The sequence below is a fragment of the Scomber scombrus genome, chromosome 22 (assembly GCF_963691925.1).
Source record: "Scomber scombrus chromosome 22, fScoSco1.1, whole genome shotgun sequence".
Taxonomy (NCBI): Eukaryota; Metazoa; Chordata; class Actinopteri; order Scombriformes; family Scombridae; genus Scomber; species Scomber scombrus.
This window is the reverse complement of record NC_084991.1, coordinates 23,689,697-23,704,380: the sequence shown is the minus strand read 5'-3', so window position 1 is coordinate 23,704,380 and position 14,684 is coordinate 23,689,697. Positions and strand designations below refer to the sequence as shown.

Sequence of the window (14,684 nt, the reverse complement as noted above, 5' to 3'; positions counted from 1 at the left end):
AAAATAAAAAGGCTGTGAACCATTTATCTTACCTGACAGTTATGTTTCGTATTGTATTTCAGTGGACTAAGGACACCAGTCAATGGTTTGGCACCCAGTATAGTGGAGGAAGAGACTGAAAATTGTGACCCGTCTTCTATTCACGATTCATCATATCATAGCCTCTCCTCAGGTAAGGGTTCGTATTGTCTTCAAGACTTGTTTTTTGAAACTGAGAAATTACACAGAACAAAGTTTCTGACTTACTCTTACCAGTTTTAATGCATCTGACATAAAGGTTAGTCTATATTGTATGTATGTTTATATAAATTCGGGTGTGGCTGGTTTGACTACATACGCACAGTGTGTAGGAAGTGGCGTAAATAAATATAAAATTTGCTTGAATCCCAACAGGCTAGTTACATTTTAAAAGCCACATTAGCTGATTTTGCAGGCAAACGTATCCTCATCCTCTTTTCGTACAATATCGTACAAATTTAAATATATGCAGTAACACGAGTGATCAGTGTGCCAGCGCAACCAAGTCTCACAGCAGTTCTTAAAATAGCTCAGAAATTGTATCTATTCATTCATGTCCACAAATCCACAATATTATGACCATCAGTTTTAATTATTTCACCTTCGATTGTGAGAAATACGTTTTGTTTCTGCTGTTTCTGACATTAGTGGGAGTGGCTACGTTAGCCTACCCATGACCCTCAGCGAACGTTACTTGTTGTGAGGAATAAAAAGAGTTTGTGTCTAAAATCTTCTGCTCATAGTTGTGTATCATCATCAATTCATACACTAAGAGGATAATAATAAGGATGTGAAACAAGAGTTTATATCATTGGGCATTTCCAGTAATGTCATGCGCTGCCAGAAGTGAAAACCCTCCGTCCCCTCCCACTTTTTTATATTTCAATGAGAAAATTTGGGACAGGAAGTACGTCACTTTGTCTCCTTCATCACTCCACGAGCTAGACCCACAGCGACACCACGAGTGTCTTCATTGAAACTACATCTTCATTAATTTAAACTTGGATTATAACGTTTAGACCAACAGTCTCACAGCAGGTGGTGAGATGTTCATAAAACAGTTCATATTCTGACCTTTCACAGCATGGAGCGAGTCATTTTTGACTTAAGTATTACTTTATAATTAGCCCCTACGGATTTTTTCATATCTCATTAGTTGCTATGGTGGTTGTTAAGAACTCAACCCGGTTATAACGTGCAAATCCTGTTTTCGCTGTAATATCTGGAATAAAGAAACTTACTTTTTCTTAACACAGATCATCTTGATGCAGTGCAATTATTAATTCGGCTGTAGTAGATACTTGATATATTCAACCTATTTTACAACACAACTTCGCAACTGGGAAGAACTACCGTCTTCAAAACGTCATTTCTGGAATACTACCTAAGGTAGCAGTTGTAAAGCAACATCTTTACTTTTTTTTTACACAGATCATCCAGATACAGAGTAGTTACTGTTATGGAGAATTTGTTTGTCAATGCTGACACAAATGTTTTTTTTCTCTTTTTATTCATCACAACAAGTTACGTTCGATGAGGACCATGGGTAGGCTAACATAGCCACTCCCGCTAAAGTCCAAAACAGCAGGAAAAAAAACGTATTTCTCACAATCGAAGGTGAAATAATTAAAACCGATGGTCATAACATTTACACAGCATTTCATTGAGTTATCCAAGACACTTTCTTGTTTTTGTGTTAAGAAATGTTGAAGATATAAATAAAATCGACAGTGAATTATCTGGTCTTCCAGGGACATATAAAGACACAACAAGGGTAAAATCTCCTGATTAAATGTTGTTTAATCAATAACGTTTGACAGAGTTATTGAACAAGATTGAATGAATGAATGAATGTTGTGCTTTTGATGCGGTGTGCGGAGGCCGGATGAGGGATATGCCGCAGCGCCCGGGCAGCGACGAACCCCCTAGGAACCTAAGCGAAAGGAGAGAAGAACAGAAAGAGAGAGGGCGAGGGGGGGGGGACTCGAATACGAGAGCGAAAGAGGGGGCAGAGGGTTAGGTCTGTTTATATAGGAGGAGGAAGGGGTGTAATTGGTGTGTTTTCCCGCTCCTGAAACTGCGCTTATCAAGCTTCGAATAATTTAGCAGTTATATTTTCAAAGTACTATATAATACATGGGCTATTTTATGAACTGCTGTGAGACTTGGTTGCGCAGGCACACTGATCATTCGTGTTACTGTATGTATTTAAATTCGTATGATATTATACGAAGAGATAATGAGAATGTCCTGCACATGCAACTGAATTAGAAACCTGCTGCCTGGGTGAGGAGGCTAGCAAATGAAAAGATAATATGTTCTCTGACCAGCATTTATAGCAACTCCACTACAATAAGTAACAAAAAAAAAAAAAAAGCAAACAGGATCTGACGCTAAACAAATAAACTCTGTTTTGACTGGTGTTTGGCTAGTTCTTCTGAATGATCTTGTTTTTAATGTCTGTTTATCTCAGATCCATCATGTCAGCCAAAGACTCAGTAAGAGGTAATAAAAGTGCTTTACTGAGGATTTTGTGTGGAGACCGCAGGCTAATCCTCAACAAGGTTTATGAGAAGAAGATTATAACCCAACGTGAGTACAACAACCTTGAAAGCATAAACAAAGAAGATGTAGAAGGTCATGTTGATGCACTTCTGAAGAAGATCATCAGGAAAGGAGAGGTGACCTGTCAAGCCTTCCTGAAGCTCCTGCAAACTGATGAAGAAATTAATTCGACTTACCCAGAGTTGAAGAACATGCAAATGAACACCTGTGGTAGGTTAGCATACACAATATTAGCTGCTAGCATTCGTCAAATAGAAGCCCAGTGTGTTTCACATGAAGTTAGCAACTTTAAGCTTCATCAAAAGTTGTTTTATATTATTAGTATATATTATATTTGTGTGTAAGTGTAATTCTGTTTTACAAACACTCATACATTCCCCTTGACCGGAGGAGCAACAAGTCAGTTATGCAACCATTTTGTGTAATTATATCTTAATATATACAATAATATTTAACTCAAATCATACATTGTATTACTACATAATAAACTCTGTTACAGTCACCCCCTAGAATTACACAAAATTCTGGATAGTAAAACAAGCCACGTTCACAAACACACTGGCCTCAAAGTGAACAAAATCACAACAAAGTGGGATGAACTAGCAATATGAGCTTCCTAACTAAAGGATCAGAGGGCAAGAGACTTGCTCGGTGCCTAGCAAGAACTCGGTACCAGGACACAATGGAAGACATCTGTCAATTTTGCATTGTGGCGCAAGGTCACAAGTCTCTTTGTGGGAATGAGGATCTTCATAGGACCCAGTGATCTCCCCACATGGGTACCACTACCCGCCCAGTGGCCCAGAGAGTAGACTGCTAAATCTAAATGTTGTGGATTGTTTGATTGATTGATTTTGAAGTTGTGCCTTGTATTTATCTTGTACTGCCTGAGCCTGTATGTTTCCTTGCTGTATGTTGGCTGTCTTGTGATGGGGTGACATTCAATTTCCCCTCTAGGGGATTAATATAGTACCCCTTATCTTATCTAATGTTATCTTATGTTATGTTATCTTATCTTAACCTTAACATAGATGCTACTGATGGCGCGAGTAAACCAGAGGGCCCAGCAGAGGCCCAAGCTGTCATGGGGGAAACATGCAAACTCATCAAAGAGAGGACTGGGGACAGCAAGTGTTTGAACCCAGGACCTTCTAGCTGTGAGGCAACAGTGGCAACCATTGAGGCACCTCACTGCTCACACAGTAAGTATTTTGACAGTTATGCATTTTTTGTTCAATTTAAAATAAAATAACTGATTCTACATTAAAGTCTCAGCTATAATTTTAGCAAATGTATATACAGAAATGTTTGGAAGTTATTTTTAACACACAATGTACAAATTACAGCCATTCAACAGTAATGGGACAGATACTCATGAAATCAGACTAAATGATCATATAACTATGTGAATCTATACCCATATTAAATCTGGTGATATCTCCAACAGTCAGTTTTTTGTTTTGTTTTTTGTTTTCTATTTTTTTCTGGCTTCTCTATCTCCCGGTGTTACCATTAAACCAAATTTTAATCTGAGCATTTACGTGAACAAGTGTGCTGAAAACTCTTCCAAGCCAATTAGGTATAGTTCAGCAGCACTTCTGGACATCAACAACAACATGCCGAACTCACTCCCACCGGAGCTCAGGCCAGCACTTGGCAGACTGCAGCTCCTGAGAACAGCTGACTGGCGTAGCAGACAACTGTGGTTCAGAAGCAAGCAGAGGCGGTGTGCAAGGAAGCAGAAGAGAGGCAGGAGGGCCGGCCTGCTGGCCAAACTAAAGGCTGATGCTAGTAGATCAGCTGTTCCATCACTCTTTCTGGCCGACGTCCGTGCACTGGATAATAAAATGGATCTACTAGGGTTGAGATTGATTCACTGTGCGATAATGAACTGATGCTCTTGTTTTTGCTGACTCAGTCTTCTAACTTGATGGGCTGCTTCTCTTTCGGGCAGACCGTAATCGTCTGTCAGGGAAAACTAGAGGTGGTGAACCCCTCATTTATATTAACAGAGGTTGGTGCAGTAACTGTATTCTGGTTAGCAGCGACTGCTCTGAGGCAGTAGAACACCTAGCAGCGAAATGCCAGCCACACCACCTGCTACGTGAGTTTACAGCTGTGTTTATAGTTGCTGTTTACATCCCTCCTAGCGCTAATGCTAACGATGCACTCAAGGAGCTTCATTATGGCATCGGCTCACAAAACAAACACCCAGAGGCCCTCTATGTGTTTTTGCAGGTGACTTTAACCATGATCATCCGCGAAACATCCTACCATCAACACGTTACTATGGCACACTTGATCATACAGAAACAGAAAGGGGACATACAGAGCCATTCCACGCCCCCTTCTCGGCCTCTCTGATCACATCTCCATCATGCTGGTCCCCCTGTGTTAAAGTTCAGGAAACCAGCATATAAGACCATAACTGTGTGGCCCAGCGACACTGCCCCCATGCTTCAGGACAGTTTTGAATTTTGAATGCACTGACTGGCAGATATTCAGAGAGGCAGCATCAAGTGAGGGAAATGTGGACCTGGAGGAATATGCGTAATCTATCATCAGCTACATTAGGAAGAGTGTTGATGATGTTACAACCACCAGAACAATCACTATCCATCCTTACCAGAAAACCCTGGATGGTACATCCCTGCTGAGAGCCTGGGTCCAGTGATGCTCTGGCACTTAAAGCAGCAATGAGAAAGCTGGTGGAAAGTATAAAGAGGACAAAATCCACCTATGTTCTCAAAATCCAAAGTCACTTCTCCAGTGACCCACGGAGCTTGTGGCTGGGCATTAAGAGCGTCAGGCAGAGTGTCCCACAAACCTGTCTCTACCTGATGCTCTTAACTCCTTCTATGCTCGTTTTGAGGCATCCAACACCACTCCCATCTCCAGGCTCACCCGTCCACCAGGTGAGCTGCCCCTCATCATGATAGAGGCAGATATGAGGAGGACCCTGCAGAGAGGGTCAACTCCCGCCAAGCTGCTGGCCAGGCAAAATCCTGGGCAGAGCCCTCAGGGACTATGCACAACAACTCTCGGAGGTACTGGCAGACACACTCAATACCTCACTGTCCCAGGCAACTGTCCCGACTTGTCTGAAGACTTCCACAATTGTCCCTGTTCCTAAAAGCTGGACACCACAATCATCAATCACCTCCGTCTACAGGTGTGTGGTGGAGAGCATCATCACCTCCTGCATCACCGTGCGGTATGGCAGCTGCCTGGCTGCAGAGAAGGTATCACTGCAGCGGGTGGTTAAGTTGGCACAGGGAACTATCGGCTGTAGCCTGCCCACCATCACAGACATCTACTGGCCTCCTGCATCATCAGAGACTCCACCTACTCTGCATATGACCTGTTTGCCCCCCCTCCCCTCAGGCAGGAGGTTGCACAACATCCGGGCAAGAACCACGAGGCTGAAGAACAGCTTCTTCCCCGGATGCTGTAATACTGATGAACTCTGCTCCACACTTCCTAGTTGTAACACCACATACACACTGAGCTACATTTCATTGCTGCTGTAATGCCTCTCAGTATGTGAAGATTTTCTGACTGCACACCTCTATTTTAGGCTGTTCTTATTTTATTGATATTTATTATAGATGTTCTTATTTTATCTCATATTTGTGTATGCATGTATACAGATATGTAGTATATGTTTATACAGTATGTATATTAATATATGGGTATGTGTATATACATCATTGATATGTTAGTATATGAATGTGTATGTGTATATATTGATATATGTTTAATTCAACGGGACCATAGTACTGTAATTCGTTCTTTCTCTAGATAGACAAATAGATCCTTTATTGTCATTGTCACAAGTACAACGAAATTTAAAGTGCTTATTGAAATATTTTGGATGCAACTGTGGAAAACATGGATGAACTCTTGTCAGGTGGGCATTGATGTAATTCTGACAGGTGGTCCTACAAAGTAGTGTTATTGGTTACTGTTATCAAGGTTGTAGATCAGAGAATCTTCAGATTCGCTATAAATGAAAACTGTGGTACGAATTCATTTTTATTATTTAATTAATTTTATTGTTTCCCCAGGTAAATTTGTCCTGGAGAATGTTGATTTCACCACCATGTAAACATGTAACATGTAATGAACAAAAGACTGTAGAGCAGCTCAGAGTGACAGCAGTTGAGTGAAAGTAGAGATCATTACTGAGTGTGAGTGATTTCTCCTTAAATTTAAAGTCCAACTTAAACTTAAAAAAACAAAAAATATCCTCTAGAAGTCTATATAAATTGGTCGCCACCACTTAACATTTTACTGTTTGTTGAATTTAGAGACATTCAACATTTTAAATCTATATTTGTCTTCTCTTTCAGCAGAAAGTGGAAGGCAGGAGGGTTTAGATGAACATCAGATCATTCTGATAACAAGATGTCAAGATGTGAATGAAGAAACTGATGAAGCAGGAAGGAAAATCCTCTTCAACAACTCCTACACTGAGGTCTACATCACAGAGGGGCAGGGTAAAGAGGTTAATACCCAACATGAGGTGATGCAGCTTGAAACAGTTTCCAAGAAGAAGACCCTCCATGACGCTCCAATCAAGTATCAGGACATCTTTAAAGTCTTACCTGACCAACAGAAACGCATCATCAGAGTGGTTCTGATGAACGGCGTCGCTGGCGTTGGTAAAACCTTCTCAGTGCAGAAGTTCACTCTGGACTGGGCACAGCGCTCCAACAACCAAGATATCTGTGTGCTGATTCCACTTCCATTCAGGGAGCTGAACTTGATCAAAGATAAGCAGTACAGTCTGCTCATGCTGATCCGTCATTTCTATCCAACATTACAGAAGCTCACAGCAGAGAAGCTCGCTGTCTGTAAAGTTCTGTTCATCTTTGACGGCCTGGATGAAAGCAGACTTTCACTGGATCTCAACAACAGTGAGGTTGTGTCTGATGTCACACAGAAGTCATCAGTCAGCGTGCTGTTGACAAACCTCATCAAGGGGAAGCTGCTTCCCTTGGCTCTCATCTGGATAACTTCCCGACCTGCAGCAGCCAATCAGATCCCTCTGACATTTGTTAGCAGGGTAACAGAAGTACGAGGCTTCACTGACCCCCAGAAGGAGGAGTACTTCAGGAGGAGATTCAGTGATGAAGAGCAGTCCAGCACAATCATCTCACACATCAAGACATCCAGGAGCCTCCACATCATGTGTCACATCCCAGTATTCTGCTGGATCACTGCTACAGTTCTGGAGGACATGTTGACTCCAGACCAGAGAGGAGCGCTGCCCAAGACCCTGACTGACATGTACTCACACTTCCTGCTGGTTCAGACAAAGATGAAGAAGAACAAGTACAATGAGGGACATGAGAAGAGTCCACAGGAGCTGAAGAAGGCTGACAGGAAACTTCTTCTGAAGCTGGGGAGGCTGGCGTTTGAACAACTGGAGAAAGGAAACATCATGTTCTACCAAGAAGACCTGGAGCAGTGTGGTCTTGATGTCACAGAGGCCTCTGTAACATCAGGAGTTTGTACAGAGATCTTCAAAAGAGAGAAACACCAGAAGACAACAGTCTACAGCTTTGTTCATCTGAGTGTTCAGGAGTTTCTGGCTGCAGTCTACATGTACCACTGTTACACCAGCAGGAAGACAAAGGTACTGAAGGACTTCCTGGGAGAAGACTACAAACACAAGGAATCAAAACCAAAGTCTTTCCTTGAGAACATTTCAGCACTTTTCAGCCGTAAACCATCCCTGGATGTCTTCCTGAAGAAAGCCATGGATAAGTCTCTCAGAAGTGAAAATGGCCACCTGGACCTGTTTGTCCGCTTCCTTCATGGCCTCTCTCTGGAGTCCAACCAGAGTCTCTTAGGAGACCTGCTGGGTCAGACAGACAACAGTCCAGAAACCATCCAGAGAGTCATCAACAACCTGAAGGAGATGAATACTTGGTATATCTCTCCTGACAGAAGCATCAACATCTTCCACTGTCTGATGGAGACGAACGACCGCTCAGTACATCAGGAGATCCAAGAGTTCCTGAAGTCAGAGAGCAAACCAGAGAAGGAACTCTCCGAGACTGAGTGCTCAGCTCTGGCCTACATGCTGCAGATGTCAGAGGAGGTTCTGGATGAGTTGAACCTGGAGAAGTATAACACATCAGTGGAGGGACGACGGAGACTGATCCCAGCTGTGAGGAACTGCAGAAAGGCTCTGTAAGTCCAGATGTGATTAACATTATAAATCAGTGTAGATTAGTAGTTTAGTTCTTCAAATATAGATAATATACAATTCTTATTATTGTTAAAATAGTGCTCTACTTGTTTATAGCTGAAATAACATGTCTGTTATATTTTGTCTCAGATGATCTTGAGCTGTTTAAATGTTGTTTGTTCATTGTGTTTATACTGAATCAATTAGTAAGTTGAAAACCGAATGTCATGCAGTCATCTGTCATGTACATCTAAATATTGTCAGGTCATTAGTTTCATTAGTGTTTGTGAACAGTCAGTAAATGTAGCTGCTTATAGATGTGAACCTGACAGCAGCAGGTAGCAAAGAGAGATGATCTTTCTCAACTGGAACTGTTCACTGAGTTGAACTGAGTCTAAATATCCTGCAGTCACATTAAAAATAGTGGACAGTAAAAGTGGTGTTCTAATCAAGATGTCCTCATGTTAACTTTGTGGAGACAGACATGGGATCAGATCACACAGACACACTGTGCACATTATGGAAGCCTCAATGTAACTCCATGTTCTCTCCTTCATCTGCAAGATTAAAGCAAAACAAAGATTAAAAGTCTGCAGGTATGAGAGAGAGTGATGAGAATGATTGTTTCATTCAAGCACAGTGAGACAGCATCAGCTGAACTGGGAGTGTTCTGGTAGCTTACTGGTTAAGATGCATCCAGTATAAATGAACTGTCCACTGAATTGAAAATTCCTCAGAATTGTTTTTAAAGATGATCTGAACCACTGATGTGAAGAACAAATGTTAATCAAAATAGTGAATGTCAAACTGTTTCATCATCAAATGCATGAAGTTAATACACTGCCTGGCCAAAAAAAAGTTGCCACAAAGAAAAGGTCACACCCTCTAATATTTCGTTGGATCGCCTTAAGCTTTGATTACGGCTCGCATTCGCTGTTGCATTGTTTTGACAAGCTTCTGCAATGTCACAAGATTTATTTCCGTCCAGTGTTGCATTCATTTTTCACCAAGATCTTGTATTGATGATGGGAGAGTCGGAGCACTGCGCAAAGCCTTCTCCAGCACATCCCAAAGATTCTCAATGGGGTTCAGGTCTGGACTCTGTGGTGGCCAATCCGTGTGTGAAAATGAAGCTGCTCCTCTTTCACTATTTGAGCCCGATGCATTGTCATCTTGGAATATGCCCATGCATGCCCATATTAAACATAGCCCTGAGTTCTACTGTTGTTTTTCTACGATTTGATTTCACCAAACGTTTAAAAGCAACAGTAGAACTCATGGCAATGTTTAATAGTGAAAGTAAGAGCATTTCCACACGCACAATGCAAAGGGAACTCAAGGGATTGGGACTGAACAGCTGTGTAGCCTTAAGAAAACCACTAATCAGTGAGGCTAATCGGAAAAAAGGCTTCAATTTGCTAGGGAGCATAAAGATTGGACTCTGGAGCAATGGGAAGAAGGTCATGTGGTCTGATGAGTCCAGATTGACCCTGTTCCAGAGTGATGGGCGCATCAGAGAGAGGCAGATGTAGCGATGCACCCATCATGCCTATTGCCTACTGTACAAGCCTGTAGGGGCACGGCTATGATCTGGGATTGCTGCAGTTGGTCAGGTCTAGGTTCAGCAACATTATGTGCCCAAAGAATGAGGTCAGCTGACTACCTGAATATACTGAATGACCAGGTTATTCCATCAATGGATTTTATCTTCCCTGATGGCACGGGCATATTCCAAGATGACAATGCCAGGATTCATGGGGCTCAATTTGTGAAAGAGTGGTTCAGGGAGCATGAAACTTCATTTCCACACATGGATTGGCTACCACAGAGTCCATACTTGAACCCCATTGAGAATCTTTGGGATGTGCTGGAGAAGGCTTTGCGCAGTGGTCCGACTCTCCCATCATCAATACAAGATCTTGGTGAAAAATGAATGCAACACTGGACGGAAATAAATCTTGTGACATTACAGAAACGTATCGAAACAATGCCACAGCGAATGCGTACCGTAATCAAAGCTAAAGGTGGTCCAACGAAATATTAGAGTGTGTGACGTTTTCTTTGTGGTGACTTTTTTTTTGGCCAGGCAGTGTATAAAGTGTCCTCTTTCATGATAACATATGTTGTAATATATGTGTCATTACAGACTTTCTGACTGTGAACTCTCACAGACTCACTGTGAAGTTGTGGCCTCAGCTCTGAAGTCCAACCCTCATCTGACACATCTGGACCTGAGTGACAACAAACTGTCTGATTCATCAGTGAAGCGTCTGTCTGCTGAACTGGAGAGTCCAAACTGTGGACTGAAGACTCTGAGGTCAGTTCACTGACTGTAGCTTTGGTAGATTTTTCTATATATTCAGTTCAAATCTACTGAAATGTCAAATGTTTGGGTCATAATTTTCAGGATTTGGTTGAGCACAAATCTGTAGAATTTAAATATTTTCAGGAATTAAAACATTTAAAATCCACAGTCTTGTTGTGAGTAAAAATGACTTCCAGAGTTTAAACTAATATGAGGCTTCAGCAGTCTGAGTTCCACATATCAAGTAAGTATGTTTGTGTTTCTTCAGTGTTTCCTTGCTGAGCTGCAGTGGAGGGATCCAAACTCAAAGAGGGAATTTAGTTCTAAATATTCTGTTTGAAACTGAGTTTTTATTGGTGCTCTTTCTGTTTATGCTATCCACTTAAATGTTAAGGAATTTTATGAAGACATAGTAATGTTGAACTTTTCATTTATTACACACATCTGATTGGTTATATAAATGAATTTAAATCTACATCATTTATTTTTTATTCAGACTGAAGAGCTGCAGTTTGTCAGAGATCAGCTGTGCTTCTCTGGTCTCAGCTCTGAAGTCCAACTCCTCCCATCTGAGAGAGCTGGATCTGAGCGTCAACAAGCTTCAGGATTCAGGAGTGAAGCTACTGTGTGATTCTCTGAAGAGACCAGACTGTAAACTGGAGACTCTGGGGTCAGTTCACTGACTGTCTGTTACTATTGTTGATCTTAATGTTTAACAACTGAACCTAATTTATGTTCATACATAACTTACACCATGAAGTTCATTTGTTTCCATATTTTCATTTTTTACTGTACAAAGTTTAGTGTGTAGTAATAAAAGATGACTGATTGTTAAAGAAAGTGTAGAAAATGTCCACTGTTAGTTGTTAAAGTCAATGAATGTTTATAATTGTTGGTAAAGAGTCACATCTGTATACAGAAGATCCTCTCAACTAATATCTGTTTGAAACTGATCCAGTTTACTTGATGAAGGAGAAATATTTCTTTATTATATTCTTTAATGTGTTTTAATAAATAATGTCTGATCATTGATATTGATCATTCAGAACACACACACACACACACACACACACACAGACAAACACACACACACACACACACACACACACACACACACACACACACACACACACACACACACACACACACACACAGATCAATGCAGGTGCATTTGGATGATGTCTGTAGAAGGCTGACATTATGATGATCCACAATAACACAATGACAAAGTCATTGCTCATTTTAGAGAAAAGCTCATTGATGAGGACATAGTAATGTTGAACTACACATTTAAAACCTGAACACATCTGATTGGATTATAAATGGATTTTAATCTACATCATTTATTCTTTATTCAGATTGAGTTGCTGCAGGTTGTCAGCGATCAGCTGTGATTATCTGGTCTCAGCTCTGAAGTCCAACTCCTCCCATCTGAGAGAGCTGGATCTGAGCTACAACAAGCTGCCGGATTCAGACATGAAGCAGCTGATTGATCTTCAGCAGAGTCCAGACTGCAGACTGGAGACTCTGAGGTCAGTAGAGAGTTGGAGTCAGTCTGTGCTGGTTTCAGCAGTTTAGTATTAAACACAGTCAGTATCAAAGCAAAGATCCAGTATTTCCTGGTGAACCTCCAACCTTCTCAGTGCTGCTTTCCTCAGTGAAGCTGTGAGAGGAGAATGGTGACAGGCTTCAGGATTGGACAGAAAGACAGAGAGAGAGAGAACAGTCAGCCAATCAGATGAGCCAGAAGCTTGTTGCGATCATGTGTTTGAGTTGATGTGAAGACGACTGTTGTTGTTGTGTTGATGTCTGCAGGAAATAAAGCTGGATTACAGCTGACAGCCTTACAAGATGTATAGAGACAGTGATCCTCATCATCAAACTGTCACACCATCAAATCTGATCTCAAAGTGTTTGTTCTCTCATTTCAACACTAAACTATTGATCAGTTCATCTTTGTCAGAGCTCTAAGATCAGTCTGACTGCAGCCTGCAAATCACTGGCTCTGATTTCACACAAGCATCATTACATTTAGTAACCATGTGGTCTTTATACAGACCAGAATCTCTGCTGAAGTCCAGGAATCACAGCAGCTGTTTAGCTGAGAGCTCTGACTGATTGTCATGTGATGATTTAACAGCAGGAAACATCTTCAAATCCCACAGAGACTCTGTAGCTTTAAACTTTGATAAGAGTTGACATGTATCAGCAGTAAATCCATCAGTAAACTGATGAGTGAATGTCTCTGTTACTGCAGTAATGATGTGTTCATGACTCTCAGCACTTTATTTCCTCTGTGTACTTGAGTGAAATCTGCAGAGGAAACACACTTGATAGTAAAAGTGTGTGCAGGTGTGAGAGCTTGGAGCTCAGTGTGTTCACTCCAACACGTTAACATGAGAGCTGAAAGGAAGCAAGCTACGCTGCACAGCTGTTCCACTTCTGGTCTGAACAGGACTGAAGTCCCTGCTGCTCTTTATACTGGATGTGCTGCATCACTGACTGACAGCTGATGAAGTGAGTCTCACTAAACACTCATTCATCTCCTCTGTTCTTTCTTCTTCTCTCATCAGATGGAAGGATTGATCTCTGTCAGAGTGAGAGTGAACATCCAGGAGTGTTGAGAGGAAGCAGTTTGACTTCCTGTTTGTCTCTGATTGGCTGTGGATGAGCGAGCAGACAGCCAACAGAAAAGCTTTGATGAGCTGGATGAAGACTAATGGACATTTATTCAGATGTGTTTGTTGGTGTTATATTTTCTGCTGTTTCTGTTTGTTCCTTTATCAGTTGAAGATCTACCAGTTATTTAGTTTTATATGTTGTTCATATTACATTTGAATCTTCTGTGTTTTCTGCTTTTTTTTCTTGCTGTATGTTTGTTAGTTTTGTGTAAAGCGTTGTGTAACGTTGGTTTGAGAAGTTTTTCTACACACCTGAAGGGAGGCTGGTGATGATAAACAAAGACCAAATTCTAATAAATGTGTAAATAAATGAAGTGTCAGCACTTTTATCCTGCGTGGAGCTTCAGCTTCATGTATAACATCTATATTTACTGTAGTTATTTTTATATCTTTGTGTATAAATGGAAAATAATCAGAATATTTCCACATTCTGTTTGATTAATCTGATAATTGCAGCAACTCTAAAAAGGTGATTTATTTTAATAAACTTACATTTGTGAATGTAACATTTTTGCAATAATAAAAACTAAATTCATAAAACAAGAGTCATTCTTTCTTAAATCTGTTTGCTGTCTCAGGTTTGTTATGATTCTGGTTGTAATGTGTTGGTTTGGACAGCAGGTGGCGCTGCTGCATCAACAATGAGCTGAGACTCGAACATACAACAGAGTGTTTTTACGAGCTGGGTTCAAACCTGTGACATGGAAACAACTCCAATAAATATATATAAATATCAGCTGTGAAACGGGAAGCTTTGACACTTTATTAAACTCTTTTAATCCAGTTTCTACTTTATATTTCACCTTCAGGAGGTTTAAGCTTGTAAAACTGCAGCAGCTGCATTAGATTCAGTTTCAGATCTTTATTTCCATTTATTTCAGACTATAATATAATCATCAGGTAGTTGTATTTCACC

The 14,684-nt window shown here is 40.9% G+C and overlaps 1 protein-coding gene across 1 annotated transcript in view; it reads left to right on the top strand.

Moving 5' to 3' along the window:
• LOC134004355 (NACHT, LRR and PYD domains-containing protein 12-like) overlaps positions 1 to 14,302 on the top strand; it is a 46,142-nt gene extending 31,840 nt beyond the window's left edge. Inside the window, exons 2-11 of the mRNA XM_062443586.1 lie at positions 2,492 to 2,793; positions 3,615 to 3,785; positions 4,538 to 4,821; positions 5,456 to 5,580; positions 5,720 to 6,033; positions 6,936 to 8,784; positions 10,929 to 11,099; positions 11,584 to 11,757; positions 12,446 to 12,619; positions 13,661 to 14,302. Of these exons, the coding sequence (XP_062299570.1) occupies positions 2,499 to 2,793; positions 3,615 to 3,785; positions 4,538 to 4,821; positions 5,456 to 5,580; positions 5,720 to 6,033; positions 6,936 to 8,784; positions 10,929 to 11,099; positions 11,584 to 11,757; positions 12,446 to 12,619; positions 13,661 to 13,673 (3,570 nt within the window). The 5' untranslated portion in view covers positions 2,492 to 2,498 and the 3' untranslated portion in view covers positions 13,674 to 14,302. The remainder of the gene's footprint in view (positions 1 to 2,491; positions 2,794 to 3,614; positions 3,786 to 4,537; positions 4,822 to 5,455; positions 5,581 to 5,719; positions 6,034 to 6,935; positions 8,785 to 10,928; positions 11,100 to 11,583; positions 11,758 to 12,445; positions 12,620 to 13,660) is intronic.
• The last annotated feature ends 382 nt before the right edge of the window (positions 14,303 to 14,684 follow it).